The sequence below is a fragment of the Exophiala bonariae genome, assembly GCF_035927105.1.
Source record: "Exophiala bonariae strain CCFEE 5792 chromosome Unknown scaffold_12, whole genome shotgun sequence".
In the NCBI taxonomy this organism is placed as follows: Eukaryota; Fungi; Ascomycota; class Eurotiomycetes; order Chaetothyriales; family Herpotrichiellaceae; genus Exophiala; species Exophiala bonariae.
This window is the reverse complement of record NW_027042487.1, coordinates 165560-181215: the sequence shown is the minus strand read 5'-3', so window position 1 is coordinate 181215 and position 15656 is coordinate 165560. Positions and strand designations below refer to the sequence as shown.

General features: G+C 51.0%; 2 protein-coding genes across 2 annotated transcripts; both read left to right on the top strand.

Moving 5' to 3' along the window:
• Positions 1-227: 227 nt before the first annotated feature.
• Positions 228-1597, top strand: RPL8B (60S ribosomal protein L8B; the record flags this gene model as incomplete). Its single annotated transcript, XM_064845689.1, has 5 exons — positions 228-230; positions 578-652; positions 744-826; positions 907-1135; positions 1199-1597. The coding sequence occupies 5 exons, from the start codon at positions 228-230 to the stop codon at positions 1595-1597; spliced, it is 789 nt and encodes a 262-aa protein (XP_064706543.1).
• Positions 1598-6568: 4971 nt separating this feature from the next.
• On the top strand, positions 6569-12204 carry LTR84_002074 (uncharacterized protein; the record flags this gene model as incomplete). The annotated part of the gene is made up of 4 exons (XM_064845688.1): positions 6569-6606; positions 6656-7926; positions 9790-9935; positions 10015-12204. The coding sequence occupies 4 exons, from the start codon at positions 6569-6571 to the stop codon at positions 12202-12204; spliced, it is 3645 nt and encodes a 1214-aa protein (XP_064706542.1).
• Between the last annotated feature and the right edge of the window lie 3452 nt (positions 12205-15656).

The following is a 15656-nucleotide window of genomic DNA, read 5'->3' as shown; positions in this document are numbered from 1 at the left end:
ATTGGTGGGTGGTTCGGCCTGTTGGATGAACGTATCACGTGACATACGCTTCGCAGCGTGGTGCCAAGATATGGTTATGCCAAGCTGGCTTTTCCTTTTTCGGCCGCCCCACATTCCCGACTGCACACAGGAACTTTTCATATCTTGCGTTCTCATGGTGTTTGTTCATTGAACTCTCCAGCTTCAAGACAACCTCACTTCAGTTCAACCACTTTCCGCTTGCAAACATGGTAAGATAACAACTCGCTATCAACAACCCGCTCCAGACGTTCTGTGCGACGAGAAAGATGCCGTGAAACGCACATTTCGAATCGCAACAGTGACGGATTCCGCCGACCAGGGAAGAACTTGAGAAGATTGTTACATGGGATCTGAACTCTTCATTGAGACCTCAATCCAATAACATGAAATAGCCAACTCTTGTCTCTTCTGCGTCTGGTGATGAACTTAGGCTGGAGATGCCGGTGCGACTCACTAGAGGAGAAATCTTCCTTTGATTCACAAACCGTGCCATCATCCCTTAGAGTCAAGAGAAAATTGATCAGATGTGCTGATGATGTTCTCTTCTCAATGATAGCCACCCAAAGGAAAGAAGCCCGCGGCCGCCCCATTCCCCCAGGGAAAGGCTGGCTCCAGCAAGAAGGCAGCAAAGGTGAGTTTCTTACGTTCTCTAATATACCTTCCTTTTTCAATGCGACGCCCCCGTCGTGGGGTTTACTGACTTGCGGTGTGTTTGTGTGCAGAACCCCCTCCTTGAGAAGCGATCTCGCAACTTCGGTATCGGCCAAGATGTTCAGCCTCCTCGCAACCTCTCTCGCATGGTCAAGTAAGCCAGCTCTCCCCTTTCCACACCTCTCGCCTCGCTGCATGAGCAACACGTTCTAACATTTATGTTCCCCCCAATAGGTGGCCAGAGTATGTCCGCCTGCAACGCCAGAAGAAGATCCTCAACCTCCGCCTGAAGGTCCCACCGGCCATTGCTCAATTCCAACATACCCTTGACCGCAACACCGCCGCGCAGACTTTCAAACTCCTCAACAAGTACCGACCGGAAACCAAGGTGCAGAAGAAGGAGCGTCTCCATGCCGAGGCCACGGCCGTCGAGCAGGGAAAGAAGAAGGAAGATGCCAGCAAGGTACGCAGAACCACACACAATCTAGATCTTTCAAGACCCCAACAATCCTAACCCGCAAACCAGAAACCCTACGTCGTGAAATACGGCCTCAACCACGTGGTCGGCCTGATCGAGAACAAGAAAGCCTCATTGGTCTTGATCCCCAACGACGTCGACCCCATCGAGCTGGTGGTGTTCCTGCCCGCTCTGTGCCGCAAGATGGGCGTGCCCTACGCCATCATCAAAGGCAAGGCCCGCCTCGGCACGGTCGTGCACAAGAAGACCGCTGCCGTCGTCGCGCTGACCGAGGTCAAGGGCGAGGACAAGTCCGAGCTCAGCAAGCTGGTTTCCGCCATCAACGACGGCTACGCCAGCAAGCACGAGGAGAGCCGTCGCCACTGGGGTGGTGGCATCATGGGCACCAAGGCCGTCGCCAGACAGGAGAAGAAGCGCAAGGCTATTGAGAGCGCCATCAAGATCTAGGTCTGGGCCCGTCTCGTGCCGGTCCCGCCTTCTCAATATTCTATTGCAGCGTTGCATCACATCTTCTTTTTCTCGGAAGTCCTCTTCGCCATGTCACCGCATGGAGGCTGCTTCTCTCTCTCCGCACACAGTTCGGCATCAGCCGGACTTCCTCTATCTCAATCCCAGACACAATTGAGCTAGATCCCAAAATAAAAACGTCAAGGAAATGGCATATCAAGTGGCATTGCACGGCACCGCACATCGTATGTCACCGGTGATCCATTACTTGCTGCTCGAAACCACTCTATTCGCAACCACTTCCAGCCTTGTACCTGTGCAGGTGCCGAGCTTCTCTTGCGAGTCCTTAGAATCAACCCCACACGGCAAAAACCCAGAGGCAGGAGAATGTCATGACTCCACTCCAGTTGGGTCGAGGTTGAGGAGAAATCAAAGTGGGAACATGTGATAGTAGAAATACCACTGAATGAAACCACACGAAATCATGAAACCTACCCTACACTTTTTCATCCTTGCTTTGCGTGGCCTGTAGTTAGATTGTGTGGAACCCAGTAGTCCTAAGTAAGTGGAGTGGTGCCCAATGCCTATAACGTGCCCGTTGACCTGCAACTTCAATACCAATTGCCAAGCCTGAATGCTACATGCCACCTACCCTATATACATGGACTGCAAAGGGATGCGGTATGGTGTTATGTCATTATCATTTGCCAATATACATTACTGTGCTCGCTCACTCGCTCACTCGCGCTATGCTGTCCTGGCCTTGCTGTGCATATTCCCTTGATGGGAGGAGGAAAAATCTCAGCGGCACAGTCAAAACCCTTGGAAAAGAGGACACCAGACTAAGGCCAAACCGGCCAACCGTTCCTGCTCTCATCGCCAACGCCTACATCGTAGCCAATTTCAGTGAACCACCTCCCAGCTACCGGATCACTATCCTGAGCGACCTTGCTCTCCAAAACAAAGTGGTATCAAGAAGATAAAAGAACGAATCTCGCTGTTCACAACGCCCGTCGCCTTGCCATGTAGCTGATTGATCGGCCGTCAAAATCCTGGAGTGATGTCCCTGTATATATCACCACCATACATCATGCCAAACCCAAGCAGGTAGTTCAGTTGGTGTCAATTGGCGCCTGTTACGACTGACCACTCAGTGCCGCGTTAGACCTTGTCGAGCCTGAAAGTTCACTCGTTAGCATCGTTGACCATGTCAATACCACTAGAGTCCACATACCTTCATTGCTTCAATCCGGGCCTTGAGCTGGCTGGTTACCTCAGCGGCCCTCTTCCAGTTCTCCTCTGTTCTCGGTTCCTTCGATCCGGTATCGCTCGGCTCCCGGCTTGCAAATGTTGGTCTCTGAGGGCTACTTCTTCCGCTTCCGTTTGTCATGTTATTGACTGGTGGGCTGATCTTTCTTCTTGCAGCAAGCATGTCAAGACCAAGACCATTATTCTCTTTCTCCTCGCTTGGGCTGAGATCTAGACGATTGGTAGTGTAGGTACTTTGCGGCCTTGTTTTTGAGCTTTGTGGTCGGGTGCCGTGAGAACTTGCGGTGCTACCTGTTCTCTGGATGGTGCTTTGCGGCCTTGAGGAGTGAATGTTGCCATTCGGTGGGTAACGATTCATGCTTTGATCCTCGTAAATACCTCCACCATCACTGGCAACATCATCGATACCCCGACCGCGTATCATGTCCTCTCGCTCCCTACCAAGGCTTTCTCGACCCAGTCTTGACAGTTCACGCTTATATCGTTCGCCTTCTTTTCGAACGCTTTCAATTTCTGCATTGAGGACATCGCATTCACTCCTCGCTCTGACAAGTTGTGTCTCCTTGGCCTTTATTTGCAAGACATCGCGTGTGTGGTCCTCGATCAGCTGTGCATTCTGATTTTGTAGTTCCGCGATTTCTGTGGTCAGCTTCGCATTGCTACCTCTCAGACTATCTGTCAATGCCGATAGTCGATCCTTATCGGCACGTAGCTCTTCTAGTTCCGCTCTTTCTATCGCACTCAAGCCATTTGAGATTGGAGCTACCGAGGGCGGTGACAGAGGAGCAGCTGCTGGTCTTGCGAGCGGGCGACCAGCAAGTCCGCCTCGGCCAACACCAAATTTGGATGGTGAAGGAGCAGCCGCCTCTTCGTCTTCGTAACTTACAGGAGGCGAGACAACTCTTCTTTGAGGGCTTGGGATACCGCCCGCAGCAGGCTTCTTTAAGCCTCCAAGTTTCAAAGCAGCGGGTTGTGCTAGACCAGGCCGAGCCACTCCACCAGGCTTGGGAAGTGCCTTTGCCGTAGGCTTGGGCTGAAGAGGTGCGGAATCTTCGATAGGTGGAGGAGCGGCTTGTGGGGCCTTTTTGGCTGGTCCTTTCTTTGAGCCTCCCAGCACCTTCTTTCCAACGGCAGAAGTTGCTTTGGCCGGAGGTGGAGCAGCTTTGGGCTTCTCCTTTGCCTTTACCTCAGCAGTATCAAAGTATTCCTTTATCTTGGCTTTCCGAATGTCATCCAGACCTTCGAGATATGGATTCATGGCACGTTCACCGAGGATTTTCATCAGAGTTCCGAGAATCTCCGCACCTCCAGCTCTGAGTGGCTCTGTTGATTCTGTCAACAGCTTGGTTGCGGCATCGGCGATCGACTTTTGTTCTGGTTTAGAGGGTACATCACGAGTTGTGCGAAGGCATCTGACGAGAAATTTGATGGTTTCCAGCTTGACCTGAGGGTTTTTGTTGGAAAGAAAACCAAGAGTCTCCTCCAAACAGTCTGTGAGCGAGGTGGCAGTGAAAACGGCGTCAAGGGCAGCACCGAGGGCATCAGCAACGGATTGTTTTTTCTCTTTTAAGCGTTCCATCATGGGGCCTAAGATAGTCGAACGATACCTGCCAAACGACTTCCTCAAGCCGGTGGCCAGCTTTTCAGTGCAGTTGGCAGCCACAGTGACAACAGCAATATTTGCATCCTTCATAGACTTTGCAAAGACCCGCACCAACTCGTCGAATGGACCTTCTTTGACCCTAGGAGTATTGAGAATGGTGAAAAGGTTGTCCAGAGCGTCCTTCCGGTCCTTCCACTTGGACGAAGCCATCATTTCGTGGAAATCGGCAGGGATTTTCGAGATGACATCGACCGGCTCGGCCAGATCAAAAGCGTTCACTTCCACCTCTTCTTCCTCTTCTTCTTCAGCCACGGCACCTTCCTCATGGTAACCACCAGCCGTGGGGGGAGGGGCTGAGGCTATCGCAGCTTGTTGTGCACGAGTCAGTCGCTCCTGCTTGGGAGATGGCTCTTCCTTGACTTTTTCGAACAGCTTTTCCAAGTCCTGTTGCTGAACGGGCTTTAATTCATTCCAGAAGACGGCCTTCATTGCTTCTTTCAACCAACGGTAAAGTTCGACGGTGAGATTCTGGGCCTCAGCACGAACATTCTTGTCGGCATGACCAAAGACCTTGGGCAAAGCCTTGAGGACCGGTTTCGGTTCGACGAGTTTGATACCAAAGTTATGGAAAATGGCGGTGATGGCACTGAGGGCGGCAGCAATGACTTTGGGTTGTTTGTTAGATAGTGCCGGAAGAAGATCTTCAATGACCGGATCGGACTTGTCCAATTCAACATATAGGAGCAAAGCTTCGAGGGCACTGGCTTTGGCGGCGGGCCTTGTCGAAGCCAGACCCTTTTCGTAGATTGGTTGGATGGTTTGAGCGCGAGACCTGTTGGCGGCTTGCTGACCCCCGTACTTTAGAAATGCGCAAAGAGCGGCGAGGCCTTCCTGTTGAGCAGCGACATTTGAGTCGGCGGCAGCACCTTTCCAAAGAGCTGGGTCTTGTATGAAGGGTCTGAATGTGGGGTCTGACTCGTCCGGGGTAGACTCAAACGCTTTGGCGGCGGCTTCGTACCCTTCTTTTCGAACCTTCCAGTTCTTGTGGGTAAATCTGTCGGGTAGAGGGAGTTGAGAAAAATCTTCTTCCTGGCCGTCGGCCATGGCTGAAGGGGAGAAAATGCGATAAAGACGGAGGAACTTTGAGGAAGGCTTTGATTTGGTGGGAGGCTGTCGGAGAACATGAGTTAGTTGTTGACAGTCGGCAGAGCAGAGCAGATGATCCATGGCTGAGTTCAATAGCATAGGCAGCGACGGAGATAGAGACGTACGTTCAATTCACCACAAGATGCACCGCAGTAGACTCCCTTTCGCTCTGAAACCTGCAGGTGCGGTAGGTAGGCGCCCGCGGTGCAAGGGGCGCGACAAATGGAAGGCGCAATGGAGGGGTGCCAGTATATTATGTATGAGTCAAGACACTTGAAGTCCAAGACTGTGAAGAATCTGGCGTGCAACAACAAGTGATGTATGTGGATGAGGTTAGTAGGCCGACTCGAAAAACTACCAAGATAGTCACGGTCTGCGGTATGCGTGGGATTTGAAGTGCCAGTGGGCAGGGCAGTGGAGTGCATGACGGTGTGGCCCGTATTGCACGTGTACAGATTCCCGTATTGGTGACAATTGTATACAAAAAAACAAAGGGCCCGTTGTACTGACAACCCTTACAGACAAGCCCGAGCCCTGCCCTCAGGTCCCCTGTCCTTGACAAGAGGTCCACCTGGGTACGAAATACTGGTACAGACACCACCTCACAAATTCCATTCCACCACCACCACCACCACCAACATCAACATCAACAACCCGAACAATTTCTTTGACGGTCTACAATTGCTTCTCAACTTTGGCTACTCAAAGAACCTGACAACAAGACCCAACTACAGTCTTTAGGTCGCACCCTCACCCATAAATCTCCCTCTGCCAGTGGAACCAACTTCGTTCCCCTCCAAACCGCCTCTGTTTCGCCCTTCCGAAATATCTTTATGAGGAACGAGCACTTTGGAAACTTCATCACCTCCTCAACAAAGGGCACACTACCCACATTCTTCAGTTCATGACCACACAGTCTACTCTACCCGGGCCGTAAGCCCCTGCTACCAAATATGGCCCAACTGCTCACCTCCCGCCAGGCGGAGGAGTTGTGAGTTGCCCGTCCTTCGCATGCCATGGCTCAGACTGACCGGTCGCAGGCACAAATCTATGGTTGCATATTTGCTCTCAAATGGCATGCATGACTCCGCGGCCGCTCTAAGGCGAGAGTCCAACCTTGCCGACTCCTTTGATGATGCCACCGCAAAGAAATATGAGACTCTGCTCGAGAAGAAGTGGACTTCAGTCGTCCGCCTGCAAAAAAGAATCCTCGACTTGGAAGCCAAGAACAACCTCCTCCAATCCGAAATCGACTCGGCAACCCCCCTCTCTTCCAATCGCAAGATTGACCCTGCATCATGGTTACCCAAAGCCCCAGCAAGGTACACACTAGAAGGCCATCGGGACCCTGTCACCTCGGTCGCCTTCCATCCCGTTTTCTCCTCACTCGCCTCCGCTTCTGAAGACTGTACCGTCAAGATATGGGACTGGGAGTTGGGAGAACTGGAAAGGACGCTGAAAGGTCATACCAAGGCCGTCCTGGACGTGGACTTCGGTGGCCCCAGGGGCGGCACTCTTCTGGCCAGCTGTAGCAGCGATTTGACCATTAAACTGTGGGACCCCAGCGATGAATACAAGAATATTCGGACCCTACCCGGCCATGATCATTCAATTTCTTCCATTCGTTTCATTCCTTCTGGTGCCGCTGGTGCCCCTCTGTCAGGCAACACTTTGGTTTCCGCGTCAAGAGACAAAACCCTAAGGATATGGGATGCCACTACTGGATATTGTCTCAAAACTCTCAAAGGACATACCGACTGGGTGAGAGCTGTCACTCCATCCATTGATGGTCGTTGGCTGTTGAGCGCCGGCAATGACCAGATCCCTCGGTTATGGGATGCCAGTTCGGGCGAAGTCAAAATCTCCTTTCTCGGTCATGAACACTACCTGGAATGTGTTGCCTTTGCACCGGGTACTTCCTATGTCCATTTGGCCGGCATTGCGGGCTACAAGAGGCCGCCACCTGTGAGCAGCAGCGGAGAATTTCTGGCCACTGGCGGCCGAGATAAGCTCATCAAAATATGGGACAATCGGGGCACTTGCCACAAGACATTGGTTGGACACGACAATTGGATTCGCGGTCTAGTCTTTCACCCTGGTGGAAGGTATCTACTCTCCGTTTCGGATGATAAGACAATTCGATGCTGGGACTTATCTCAGGAGTGTAAATGTGTCAAGATCGTCGAGGATGCTCACCAACACTTCGTCAGCGGTATTCGCTGGGCACCTGATATTCCAGTTCAGCCGCCCACCAACGGTGAAATAAATGGCTCAGCTTCCGCAGTGAAAAAAGAAGACAGTGGTGGTGGAGGTAAGATCCGTTGTGTCATTGCGACTGCGAGTGTCGATTTGAATGTTCGGGTCTTTGCAGGCTGAAGACCTGCATCGCTGGCAGTTCTTTTTGAGCGTTTGGATCACGGCTAGATAAACAAGAAATGGTAGATGACTGTATGACTATGATTAATGAATCGAGATACCATGTTGATCGTTTGAGGTCATGTTGATTGAATCCTTGGATACATTTCTGACTTCTGAATTGGGTGGCCACGGCACACCACACGCGTCCGACGTGTCTGTGACCCCAGCTTCTCTGTCCTACCAAGCTGCTGTGCCGTCCTGTTCGCAATATCTCCTTCGTCGTTGCGTGATGAAACATGATTGAGCATCCTGGTAATGTTCAGAGTTGTTCCTCATATTCACCCTGTTCCTTCTTCAGAATCAAAAACCACATGTCTTTGTGTCGAAGAAAATTCACCTCACTCGCACTAGCAACCATGTCAAACATATCTTAAGATCATGTATTTCCGGCCGAGCTGGCACGTAACTCCCGACTAGATCCTTCCCATTCCCATCTCTCCAGCCATCTCAAAGGTTTCTTGCAGATGTGGTTCTCTGTTCAACCTTCTCGTTCAGGTGATGGTTCTCCGGTCATATAAAACTCGAAACAGCAGACTGTGTCTATCCTCAGTCGATGGAATATCTTTGAAGCCTTGGTCTTCTGATGATCTCATAACCTCTCGTCGACTTGATGTCGTCCATGCAACCGATTCAGTTGAATCCTAAATGCGGGAGACACCGCACTTCATTCCAACAGATTCCGAACCAGACCAACTCATGTCATGATCCAGTTCAATTCCAGCTGAATAGCTCCCACACTCGCCCAGCAACAGATGCTGCAGGTATCCCACAGCTCCTGATGGCATGAACCATTCCCCACTCAGTCATACTCCGCAGCTTCTCATTCTTTGTTCTGACTGTGCATTCCTGATGCTATTGTTTCGGGTGCACGGTGATTGGGACCGCGTTTTCCCGTTTTGGGACTCTTTGAGAACAAAGCAAACTACGCACGCCTTGCTTCCCAGCCTCGCTACTCCATGCTCATCCTCACTGTGTGAGCACAAGGAGTCACACCAGAGGGACAAGGCAGATGAACACTCGGGAGGCAAATAGTAAGTCCATTGCGTATGTGCTTCAAAGCACGTCCACCTTCGTATTCTTTTACAAAGGATCAGACATGTCTGCTTCTATCATTCGCCCATTCCACTTTCCATCAAAGAATTCCTTTCATCGTTCAAGCTATGACTCCGTCCACGCAGGAGCCTCCTCCTCCTCCTCCTCCTCCTCGCCCCCATCCCACTGCTGCATTGCATCGACTGTTGCCCAATCCTGTTACCGAACATACTGCACCAGCCTTGCACAGAACATCTTCGCTCTCAGAGCATCATTTATTTCATGATCTACCACGGCCCCATTCCACTGCCCTTCACAGTGGACATGAAGAAATCCCCATCGCGAGGAGAAGTACAGTTCAGTTTCCTCCCCACCACCTTTCCGAACTTTCGTCTCCCAGCTCTAGAGCCGGTATAGCGTTGCGATCCATGTCAATCTCGGAGTACCATGATTCATCCGTCGCCAATTCTGAGCGAAACCCTCCCCACGTTGGGCACATGGTGAATGACCACTCGCAACAGCATAATAATGACCATAACGCTTCATTTTCCAGGGAGCTCGTATGTCTATGCCCGCCAGACCCCAAAATTCCGAGACCTCGAAATTGTAAGATTGTGCTTTATTTAATTCTGTCCTCGTCTCAACTATCGAGCGTCCCATGACGCTCTTTTGTGGTTGAAGACTCTTTTCCGCATGCGGTTGAACATGTTTTAATTCTTTGCAGCGTTCATTCTCTTCCGCCAACACCAACAAGCGAGCATTATTGCCCAAAATCCAGGCATTCCTAATCCGGAGGTATCAAAGATCATCGGAGAACAATGGAGACACCTCTCGACCGAGGCCAAAGAAGAGTGGAATATGCTCGCGGAAGTATGTAATATCCTCTTCGAACTCCTTCCTTATTGTTTGATAAAGATCTTTGTCTGACTTATCTCATTTTTTCTCTTAGGCAGAGAAAGCCCGTCATCAAGAACAATATCCCGGCTATCGTTACCATCCTCGAAGAAGTGGAAGAGCTAGCAATCAAGCTTCTGTCTCTGGTGCATCATCCGCAGAACCACAAGAACCTTGTGCTAAGTGTGGTGGAAAGCCAATTCAGAACTCGACATATAGCCCACTGCCTCCAGCAAACAGCACGCAGCCACAAAGTATGGCTACGCAGGTCCCTGCAAAGCGAGGATATATCGTCAATGGTCCTCACGGTCCAAGACTTCATGGCCAGCCAACAGTCTCTCCAGAACATTACGGCCAGCAGAAGGCATTTGTTGAAGCGTATCCATTTTCAAGGGTTGATCCCAGATTGATATATGCAGTGCCACCAAGCACTCAACGGACACCCCCTTCAGACTTACAGGATGCAAAAAGACGTCGCTTCAACGGCAGTGGCATCTATGTCCCAGCTGGCCAGCCTTACCCAGAACCCACTTACGCATATCCCCATTCTCCCATGAATAACCCATCCACCCGTGGAGAACCTATGCAACAAGTTCACGCTCCACAAATACCTGTTCAGAGAATACACGGCATGCAGCCAATGAAGACAGCAATGATATCTCCTCCACGCGGCGCATATCCACACCCACCACAACTACAACCCGTACGACCACCTCACCCTCACCATCGCACCAGATCATCAGTCGCACTTCCACCGATAGAGACGGTACTGGCCCAAACTCCTCTGAGTGGATCATCGATATCATCTAATAACTCCGGTGTCGAGGCGATGATCATGTCGATTCCGATCCTGAACAAGATCAAAGTCCTCTCTCAAATCTCTGGACCACTACCGGCCCCAGGTCTGACTTCACCCAAACCGCATGTCCGTGGTGCCATCATCGCCATCGAAGGGATGAACGCCAACAGTGTCAAGAGTATCACAGCCTCACTTGCAGAGCAGCTTGGGAGGGAGGGAGACTTCGCCGTCAAAGTTTTCAATGGTCCAGATCCTTACGACCTGGTCCGCCAGGCGAGGAGCGGTAATCATGGCCGTCATGGAAATACCACGACTGAAACCTATCTGAAAATGTTGAGCGATTGGCATAAGACTAGCAAAGAGATGGTGGAGTACATCACTGCACGACCTCCAGGACAAGCAGGTGATGAAGACGACCCCTTTGGTATTGACAGCTCCGAAAGCAAACCATCCACTAGCCCCGTCAGAGGCAGCTACACGGATGCTCCTCTCTCTGCAATCAGTCCCAAAACGATCTACAAGGCATCGGAACTATCAATTGTATCACCACCATCGACGAAAGGTCGAAGCCAAAGTACTCCAGGTGGCAGATTGAGCAAGGATGGAGAGCTCATCGTTGACCTTGACAGGAACGCGGTCACCTCGATTCCCGCGCCATTGATGTTCCCACCACCCCTGAACTCCACTCGCATCCCGCCTCTACCAACACAAACACCAGTACCGCTCTCCGAGTCCTCTTCCAAAGGACCCTCCCACGATGAAGCCTCACAAGCCGTGGTAAACCCAGATTTAAGCCAAGAAAAGCAAATCCCTGCGTCGCAGCAAGTCACACAAAATGACGGCCGCCGCACTCTTCCCATAGCCCTCGTGCCACATTTCCAACTAACCACCGTCGACGCAAGCTCGATTTCAATGCCCATCTCGGACGGCTTCAGCCCGCCAGCACACTGGCAGTGGTTCGCAACACTGTGGCGTGGCAGTGTCGGACCCGACGTGACCATTGTCATCAAGAGCACCGACGATGATGTCTCTGAAGGTACGAACTCGGGCGGCGGCGGCGCAATCAACACAGACGGCGCAGCACCCGGATCAACAGGGTCAGCGGACGCCAACAACCGCACTACTGGGCCTCGAACGACATCGACAACAGCATCCAACGCCAGTGTCTCAAGTCATAGTCAAGGCCCGGCACCGGGTCGCGACCGTGCGTCGGGCTCTACGGGTGGATCCAACGTAGCGTCGTCGTCGTCATCGTCGTCGAGTTCCGGTGTCGAGATCCGCCTGAATGACTATCGTGCTGTCATCGTCAAGACGGGCATCATCTCGAATGCGGCCTGTGGTGGTGGTGGTGCGGCGCATAAACAGGTCAGTGCCAAGGAGCTGGAGTATTGGGAGAAGGCGAAGCGACGCGTCGGCTTTGAAGTGGAAGAGTTTCTGAGGAAGTAAACGTTGAGGGAAAGAAGGGTATAGGTAGGGCCTTGTAGGTCAATAGGTCTTTGCCGGCGTGTCCGTGCAGCATTGCGAGGAAGGACTTGGTATGATGCGAGCAAGGTGTCGTTGGAACGGTGTACTTGAAAACGCTTGTATGGGATAGTGTTGACAATTTTTTTTCTGCTGGGAGATACCTAGATTGGTTGACTTGGATAGGCGGGACCTACCATCATTTTGATTTTGGATAGTCATGCAGTTCTGGACTATTTGTTTGCTGAGTGGATGAATTGTTTAAATGTATACCATCTCAAGTCTATGTGAGAGTGATTCCTGTTGACACAGCACCGTAAAATCAACATTCAGGTTCCAATTATTTCTCCTTGCTTGATCAAAAATCATTGAATAATATTCACAAGTAGTGCGAAGAAATGCCAGAAACATGTTCGATGGACTCTTGCATGAGTCGGAATTGTCTTTTGCTTACGCCGCTGCTCATCTTGACGCTTCTTCCACCAATCTTGCCATCTTCCCATTGTGTCTATGCAACGAGTTGTAGGCTTGCAGGCTTGCGTCTGCTCTGCTACACCGTTTCTCAGCCTTGCCATGTGTCTGTCCAAGAGTGCGATGTTCTTGAGTCCGAGTCTGAGTCTGCGTCACCAAAAGTAGTGCTAGAGACTGCTGTTGTAGATGTCGGCCGACAGACAGACGGACTGGCTGACCGACGGGTAGCACACATGCCCATGGTCCTGCGTGTCAAGCATCCCGGCTTCTTGAATTTCCGCTTGCTTCAATTCTTCGAGCAATCGGTTGTGGGTCTTGCTTCTCTAGTTCGCCTCTGCTCGTCGTACTAGTTAGTTGCATTGTTAGAATGCCTAGGCACAGTAGGTTGCACACACACACACACACACACACACAGAGAGAGAGAGAGAGAGAGAGAGAGAGAGAGAGAGGTGATTCAGGACAGATTCTCGTCATACATTGATAGTTCGGTGAGGAAGCGTGGGATAGCCAAGCTGTGTTGTCAGACTCGTGAGTATGTGAGACTTTTCCTGCCCGGAGCTTGAGCTCTCATTTGCTTTGATGGTTGGTAGGGACTGAGTAAGGGATGTTGTTGTGATCGACTGGACGCACTTTCCACGTAACTGGTCATTGTGCCGTCTTGTTGTCCGCCGAAAGTCTTCGGGACACGAAGGAGATTTGTCGCCAGTGGCATGCTAACTGCTGCGGCGCATTGCTAAAATGCAAGAACAGCCTTGATGGTTCGCTTTGGTTGACGATCCGGAGGCCTCGCCTGATCCTTTGTTAGTGTCCGGACATGAGATGGGGTGTTCAAAGGCAATGGTAACACCATTCATGCTGGAGGGGGTGCAGTTGCTGCATTATTGTCCATCAACAGACTTCCCTAGATTGCCCAAATGCTTCAGATATCTTCAAAAGGCACACAAAGCATCAGACCAGAGTGTTCCTTCAACAGCATTTGTCCACGTTCACCACTCCCCAAAGCCTCTTCAGGTTCAATAGCCACAAAAATGTGAAGTGTCTTCCTGGAACAATCCTCACGCGTCCGTCTGATTCCGGAACCACTCACCATGGCCAATGAGGTCGTTCAATAGCCATTCAATTGCCAACGCCGAGATTTTTCTGCGATTTTTGTCCTGATTCTCCAGTTTCTCCAGGTCTATATAAACCTTCTTCCCACCCCTTCCAACCTTTCTCTTTTCCAAATCACCTCGTCAACTTCAACGTAATCTCTCCTCGATCACATCAAAGTTCTTTATTTTTCTCTCGCCTTGGGGCCCCACGGGGTGGGTCCCCCAACTGGGCCTTTCTCAGGGTCGCCTTCAGGTTGATCGCTATCCACCATATGGGGGTGGCTCTGCCCCCTGGGAGGGAGGGAAAACATCCAGCCACAGACACCTCATGTGGTGTCTTCCTCCTGGGGGGAAGATTCAAGTCTCCTGACATTCTTTTAACACTGTATTCAATGTTTTGTGGTTGGGTACCGGCCCCCAGGCGGGGTGAGTCCAATTTGCAGTCCCTTCCTCATTCTTCCAACGACTTCTAACAATGTAGCAGGCCGGGGGCCGGTACCCACCAACTCTACCCAGACGCTCAACAGATGCTCATGCCCATCCAAACTATCCCTGAGACATTGTCACCCCGAGCTTCATCTCATCCTGCACCATACCCACCAAGCCCATCCTTAAGGTGGTGGCCAAGTCCATGATGGACAAAATATTTCGTGACCAACAGTGAGTTCAGCACCCCGTGCTAGGTAGATATCACAGCGAAACTAACACTTTCTCAGCAGCCAAAGGCCAATATACTTTCACCACCCATGGGCTGGTGCACTGTTGCAACCACTAAAAAGAGAGAATGGCTGGGAGGGATGGGTGGATCAAAGTCTGTTGGGGAGGATGTCATCAAAGCTTTGGCGGTGGTGGATGTTTCTTCATGTCGTGGTTCAACATTGATAGTTCATAGAGCTTCAATCATCATTGCTCAAACCCACTTCCGTTTATCAATGTGATCCCCTCTGTAATCTTGCGTGAGCGCCCGCCTGTCTCTCCGCATGGTAGTGACACGTCAATTTCCCTGTGCTGGGAAGGATGGACGTTGACCAGCCTCTGGTGTTTTCCGTCTAGGGGTGAAACCCTTACCCATAAGCTCCGAGACGGTCTTACCTGTAGTGTCATTCAGGCCTCATTGCACCAGTGAATAAGCTGTGAAGAGCAATGTCTTCTGTTGCCTTTGATGAACATAGTTGGGTTTGAAGAACCTTGGAAACTTGGTCCATGTTTACACTGAGCAGTCGAGACAAATTCAATTGAGGCCAGGCCTTAGCTGAGCCTTGTGCTCGCTACACTTTCCCGTAGTCAGATTAAGGGGTTCGGCAAAGCTTCCGTATGAACTCAACATCACAAATCGCTATTCCCCAGTTCCCTTTGCTTGTGAATGGCTCTACACTTCTGTTTTGGACCTCAACCAGCAGACAATGGTTGCATCTTCTCCAGGCTGCAATGACCCTCCGTACTCTCATCATGATGGTCGGCATAACCAAAGAGATAATGCTTATTGACAGCTCTGTCTATCAATCAAAATGTGATCACTGATTACCGACAGGCGTGGTTAAAGCTTGGCCTCAGCCGCAAAATCCCCAGAGGATCTAGACTGATTGTGTTAGGGGGTGATACGAGGCGGGCCTGCCCTTCATTGGTAGGGTTTATTCTTCAGACACCATTATTGAAAGGCTGGCTGAAAGCTCTCAGATACCTGGAAAATCTGAGCCCGACTTAGTTTTCTAACAAGTGCTACTCAAACCAACACACACAGCACGCCGATCTCATTAGGACCACAAACATAACAGGAGTGTTCTGGTCACGGTTCTCAAATCAAGACATTCTCACCCTGAAGAATCTCCAAGCAGCGTGACTGACAAGCACGGTGACTGAGGAGACGTCTTCAGA